Here is a 6,099-nt window from a genome sequence, read left to right on the forward strand (position 1 = left end):
TTTTGTCAAAATGAAATTGTAGAAAAACACTTGTTTTCTTATCATAAAGCACAATTTTTTCAGGTCTGATCCTCTCTCACTCTCTTCCCTTCTTGCTCCCCCCTCTCACTCTCTGTCACCAGAGGTAGCTGCAGAGCCCTGGATCACAAACCCTTTTCAGCTGAAATTTTTTTGAAATCAATACATCTCTGTGAGTTATTTTGTCTTTTCATCAAAAATGCATTCTGTCAAGAATGTTCATAAACAACTCTGCTTGGGAGGAGTTCTTAGCTTGTCCCAAAAAATTGATAGCTTACACATCTAACTGGATAGCCAGCTGCTCAGCTGCAAGGCTTTGTGTGAAAAGCACACGGTGAATTGCTGAAATGACAGCCCTATATATTAAAGATGTCTGTGTTATTCTCCTGTCTGTTTTTTGCAGAGAGTATAAATTCTTTTATATTCCCCTCAACCTGTTCTTACTGTACAAAGCACATATTTAATTAAAGCATTCCTCCTCACAGTTTTGTTCTCTTGAACCTGATCTCAAGGATTTTAGGGAGGTACCTGCGAATAGATAGTAGGAAAAAATATCTGTCTAGCCTTATGTTCCTCTGCTTATCCATGTGTTCACTTCAGCATGGAATTGGCAAACAAATCTTAGCTGTTTTTAAAAGCAAAGGCAAATGTATGAGCCCCACCTTCTGCCAGTTGTATTTCTTTAAGTATAAATTACAAGATTACAAAGTTGCCTCATACAGAAAACCTTTACCCTGGTATAGCCTTTTGACCTTTCCATAGAGACAGACTTGCTTATTTTTCTTAGAGGTCAGAAGGCTTTTTGCTGTTGTGCTGACATTTTGCATCATCTTCCTTTTGCATCTGAAAGAAAATATGCAGCGATGAAGAGACAGTGAAAATGCATTGCTCCGTTAAAGTGACATGGATTGTATATATCTGTGCATCAGCAGGTTAGTCACAGGGGCCAGACAAGGATTCCTTAATCCCTGATGTATGGAGGAGCCAAGCATAACTGAATTTTTTGTCTTCCTTTGATTGCCCCCCCACTTTTAGAAGCTCTGTCTTAAAGAAGTGATGCCTTATGGGTAGGGGAAAAAGGAGAATATTCCAATTAGAAACAACCTAACTTCTCGGTCACATCTGGCCTTCACTCGATAATCCCTTGAGCACAGCTCATAAATAATGAGCGCTTGGAGACTGGCTGTACGATTCCGGTGCATTCTATTGACTTCCAGGGGATGCACAAAAGGATAGTACATATCCTTAAGGCAAAAGCATGTGCTGTTTTCTTGGTCTTCTATCAAATGTGTATTGCTAGTAGTTTAATTACTATTTATTGAGTACTGCTGGTAGGCTATACAGGGCTCAAAAAGAATTGCTGCGTATAAACAGAACTGGTTTTTGTCTGTTTCTTTCCTTATCATTACCCTGCTATCCATTTCGTACCTTTTGTCATAGCGTTATGTGGTCCAGATTAAAAATATTGTGATCTGAAAAAAACTGAGGAAAGTATAAGCAAGCAAGCATCAAGAGATAGCCTCATCACGTTAAAAAAAAACCAAACCACCACCCTTTTTCCAGGTACAAATAGTCAAGAGGAAGTAAAAAAAATCACTTTAATCTCACTGAAATGGAAAAGAAATATAAAAATTGTACACATCTAACTAGATAGCCAGATGCTCAACTGAGGTTAGTTTACTAATTCCATTGACTTCAACAGACCTACCCTTTTTTCTTTTATTGGCAGACTAATAACTTCGGTTTGATGCAGGGCCAAAACCTTTGCAAGTGTTGACAAAAAAAGTAACTGCAGTGTAAGAAAATTAGAGGGAGACATGAAATAAACTTGTTCCATAAACCTCACAGAAGCATACCCAGATGGAACATGAAGATGGAAACATAAGTCATTTCATGTGATCTGGCTCCTGCTAAATCGCATCTTCACCTCGGGTTATAAGAATGGCATACCCTCAGGACTGGATTTTTTTATTTGGAATAGGGTTTGAAATGAGCAAAGTGAACTATTTTATTGGTAGGAAAGAAACCAATATGCAGATCCAGTTCCAAAATTTTCAAGTCATTATTAGTTTTGTAACAGGACAAAGAGAAAAATGCATCTGAGAACTTAAAAACTCTAGATCTGGATTAAAATGTTGTGTCTTTGTCACGTATTTAGAGGTATCCTTTTGGGTATGTTATTCCTAAGGGGATATTATATATTGGAAGGTGTTTTCATTAGCCAAATCTGACTGGTCCTTCTGCACACATCTTCTGCCTTTGAACTCTTTCCAAGTAGTTTTTCTGGCATCCATTTCCTAAAGGCAAAGGGACTAATTTCATGATGGTATCTGTTTTGTTTTCTTTCCTCTGCAGGCTTAAGTGATAATTGGGTATCTTGTTAGCAGAACAGAAATGAATAACTCAACATACATAAACTCCTCCACTGAAAATGTGATGGCTTTGGAGAGCCCCTATAAAACTGTTGAGGTGGTCTTCATCGTCCTGGTAGCAGGGTCTCTCAGTTTAGTCACCATAATTGGGAACATCCTGGTCATGGTGTCAATCAAAGTCAACAGGCACCTACAGACTGTCAACAACTATTTCCTGTTCAGCTTGGCCTGCGCTGACTTGATCATCGGCATCTTTTCTATGAACCTTTACACCCTCTACACTGTGATAGGCTACTGGCCCTTAGGGCCTGTGGTGTGTGACCTCTGGCTGGCTCTTGACTATGTGGTCAGCAACGCCTCTGTAATGAACCTCCTCATTATCAGCTTTGACAGATACTTTTGTGTCACCAAGCCTCTGACATATCCTGTAAAGCGGACCACTAAGATGGCAGGCATGATGATCGCAGCTGCGTGGGTGCTGTCCTTCATCCTGTGGGCCCCTGCAATTCTTTTCTGGCAGTTCATTGTGGGAGGAAGGACTGTCCCAGATGGGGATTGTTATATCCAGTTTTTTTCCAATGCTGCCGTCACATTTGGCACTGCCATTGCAGCCTTCTATTTGCCTGTTATCATCATGACTGTCCTTTACTGGCAAATCTCTCGAGCCAGTAAGAGTCGGATAAAGAAAGGGAAAAAGGAAGCTGCCCAAAACCAAGATACAGTTTCCCCCAGCCTTGTCCAAGGTAAAATAGTGAAACCAAACAATAACAACATCCCAACCAGTGGGGATGGGTTGGAGCACAGCAAAATTCAGAATGGAAAAACCACCGGAGAGACTGTGACGGAGAACTGTGTTCAAGGGGAGGAGAAGGACAGCTCTAATGACTCCACCTCTGTCAGCGTGGTCGCTTCCAACATGAAAGAGGATGAAGCTGCCAAAGATGCCAGCCAGGCTTCTGCCTCCCAAGACCATCTCAAAGTTGAGAACTCCAAGCTGACATGCATCAGGATAGTCACCAAGTCCCAAAAGGGTGACTGCTGCGCCCCCACCAATACTACCGTGGAGATTGTAGGCACCAACGGGGAGGAGAAGCAGAATAGTGTAGCCCGGAAAATTGTCAAGATGACAAAGCAGCCAGCCAAAAAGAAACCACCTCCTTCTAGAGAGAAAAAAGTGACAAGGACTATTTTGGCCATCCTTCTGGCCTTCATCATCACCTGGACCCCATACAATGTGATGGTGCTCATCAACAGCTTCTGCACATCCTGCATCCCCGGCACTGTATGGACCATAGGTTATTGGCTCTGTTATATCAACAGCACCATCAACCCTGCTTGTTATGCGCTCTGCAATGCTACTTTCAAGAAGACCTTTAAGCACCTTCTTATGTGTCATTACAAGAATATAGGAGCTACAAGGTAAAAATAATAATAAAAATAATAACAGAAAGGGTGAAGAAGTTCCAAATTAAATTTAAAAAAAAAAAAAATGTCATAGCACTTTATGCTCTTCTACGGAATGTGCAATCCAGGATGTTAGTGGAAATACTGACGTGGGGCATCAGCTCCACCCCTGAGAACTACATTTAAAAACATTTTTTTAATTATTGAAAATAAATCTTGAGGACATGGGGATGTTTGAGGAATTATTCAAGTGTGTGGACTGGAGGCACAGTTCCTTGCTTTCTGAGAGTATTCTGCAGAAGGGCTTTAGAATCTACAATTTTTGGTCATTCTGTGTAAAATACTTGTTCTTTTTTCTTTTTTTTGTTCTTTTTTTTTTTTTTTTCTGTGTCTGTTTAATATGTCTTCATCTAAGTGAAAAAAAAAAGGGAATTTTAACAATAACTGTGTGGAAGAGGCATAGGAGTTTGGAAGATCATTACATAATCCAAATGAATCATGGTACAAGGTTTCTAAAGCTCAAAGTCGTCTAAAGCTTTTTTGTCACTGTCATGTAAGAACCTTAATGTTAGGTAAATCATGATGAGAATTGTTTTATGTTGTTTATGACACTACCATTTCCAAAACTGCATCAGTTCTGAAAGTGTACTTATGCTCATAACCGTTGCCTAACCCGTGTATCATTCAAAGTCTGCCGCTTGCCCCCTTCTAGGGGCTTTTGTTCCATGATTCCTTCATCATGTCAAGATAAAAGTGAAAAAAGGCAGTCTTTTCCAGATTGCTACATCCCAAGACTATTTCAGCATCCATGTAAACCAAAGCTTTTGAGACAATTTTGTTCACTGTGTTTGTCATATAACATCCACACGTGGATTTGTCTTTTACCTCCATCAGCCTTTTCTTCCTTTTTGTACCAGGGCACGAAGACTGAATATCAAAAGAAGTTGTAAATTCAAAGGTCTCATCCAGTCAGCCACCATGGTGGCCAAACAAAGGGCCTCAGCTGAAGAATAGAAACAAGGTTCTTACTAGGAAAATGGAGGTTACATCCTTTTAAAGTTGGATGTACAGTTGAAGAGGTATGCTGAGGCTCCACAGAATGGTTAATATTACATGACCATGCTCTTGACCAGTCAAAACATGATTCACACTCATTTATTGGGGAAAAGAATAAGATGGACTGATGTGCCCACATGGATCAAGCTCTGCCTAAGCCCTTAGTGTGAAACCAGGGTCCTACCTGGGTGTATCCTGGACGAGATGTTTACTTTGTGGAAAAGATACTGGCTACATTGCCTTTTGTACCAGCTGGGAGCAACATTTCACTGTAAGCCAAGGGATAACTCCAATAAAAAGGCAGAGAGGAAAACAGTGGTTACACAAAACCAGATAGTGAAATAGTCTGGATGGGGGGTGGGCAGGGGTCAAGTTCAAATCTTATCTGCTACTCCACACCAGCTCACATTCAGATTATTTCGGCCTGGCAAAGAATTTACTATTTCAATATTTGATATTTACTGTAGCACAACTGAGCCCTGTGTGGATAGGACAAAGTGTATCAGACTACTGAAAACAGCAATTGTCTGTGAGTTATGCATATTCTACTTACCTCCTTCTTAGTAGCTCTAACTTCCAGGCACTAGTGAAGGTACACCTACAGATTTTGTTACCAAAAAAAATAGTAGCTTGCTGCATAGACAGTGTCCTGAGAGACTGTCTTCTGGAGTGAAAGCCACCTACCAAATAGGACACCAAATCATTCTGTTATTTCATGCTACCACATTAGAGTCTTCCAAAATGCACTTCAAAATAGCAGCCTTCAAGATTACAGGGAAATTAATCTTGCAGACTTAAGTTTTACATTTGACAAGCTTATTAGAACACAGTGTCAAAGCACTTTGGCAATATGACAATTTTCATGTTTCAAAGTACAAGTTCCAAGCAGAAAGTGAAAATAAGGAGGATTAAACTGCAGTAAATTAAGGCCACATTAAACTCAGGATTAATGTGTCTTAATATGCACTCATTGATTTTATACCGCTAGTGATTTCATCCTAATATATCTAAATGTCTCCATGCAGCCAAGGATCTCGCCTTGAGTCATATTTACTATCACTATTTTCATCTTCCTGAGGAAGAATTACTCAATGAAAAGACTTGCAAATCTACATTCACTAGGCTTATCTTGAGAAGTCAAAGGAAAGACTTACATGATCATTTCTAGGTCATTCATTCTCTGACAGTGTCAAAAAATCCAGATAAAAACCAAAGATAAAATGAAATCTGTTCATTTTCTAAATCTTAC

General features: G+C 39.8%; 1 protein-coding gene across 1 annotated transcript; it reads left to right on the top strand.

Annotated features, from left to right (window-relative positions):
• The first annotated feature begins 2,379 nt into the window (after nucleotides 1-2,379).
• CHRM2 (cholinergic receptor, muscarinic 2) lies at nucleotides 2,380-3,813 on the top strand. Its single transcript, XM_009573762.1, has one exon. The coding sequence runs from the start codon at nucleotides 2,413-2,415 to the stop codon at nucleotides 3,811-3,813; it is 1,401 nt and encodes a 466-aa protein (XP_009572057.1). The 5' UTR covers nucleotides 2,380-2,412.
• The last annotated feature ends 2,286 nt before the right edge of the window (nucleotides 3,814-6,099 follow it).

Source organism: Fulmarus glacialis, unplaced genomic scaffold (assembly GCF_000690835.1).
Source record: "Fulmarus glacialis isolate BGI_N327 unplaced genomic scaffold, ASM69083v1 scaffold8013, whole genome shotgun sequence".
Taxonomy (NCBI): domain Eukaryota; kingdom Metazoa; phylum Chordata; class Aves; order Procellariiformes; family Procellariidae; genus Fulmarus; species Fulmarus glacialis.

What these genes read in the sequence shown, in the direction of transcription:
- CHRM2 (XM_009573762.1), top strand. Translation starts at nt 2,413, where the DNA reads ATGAATAACTCAACATACATAAACTCCTCCACTGAAAATGTGATGGCT.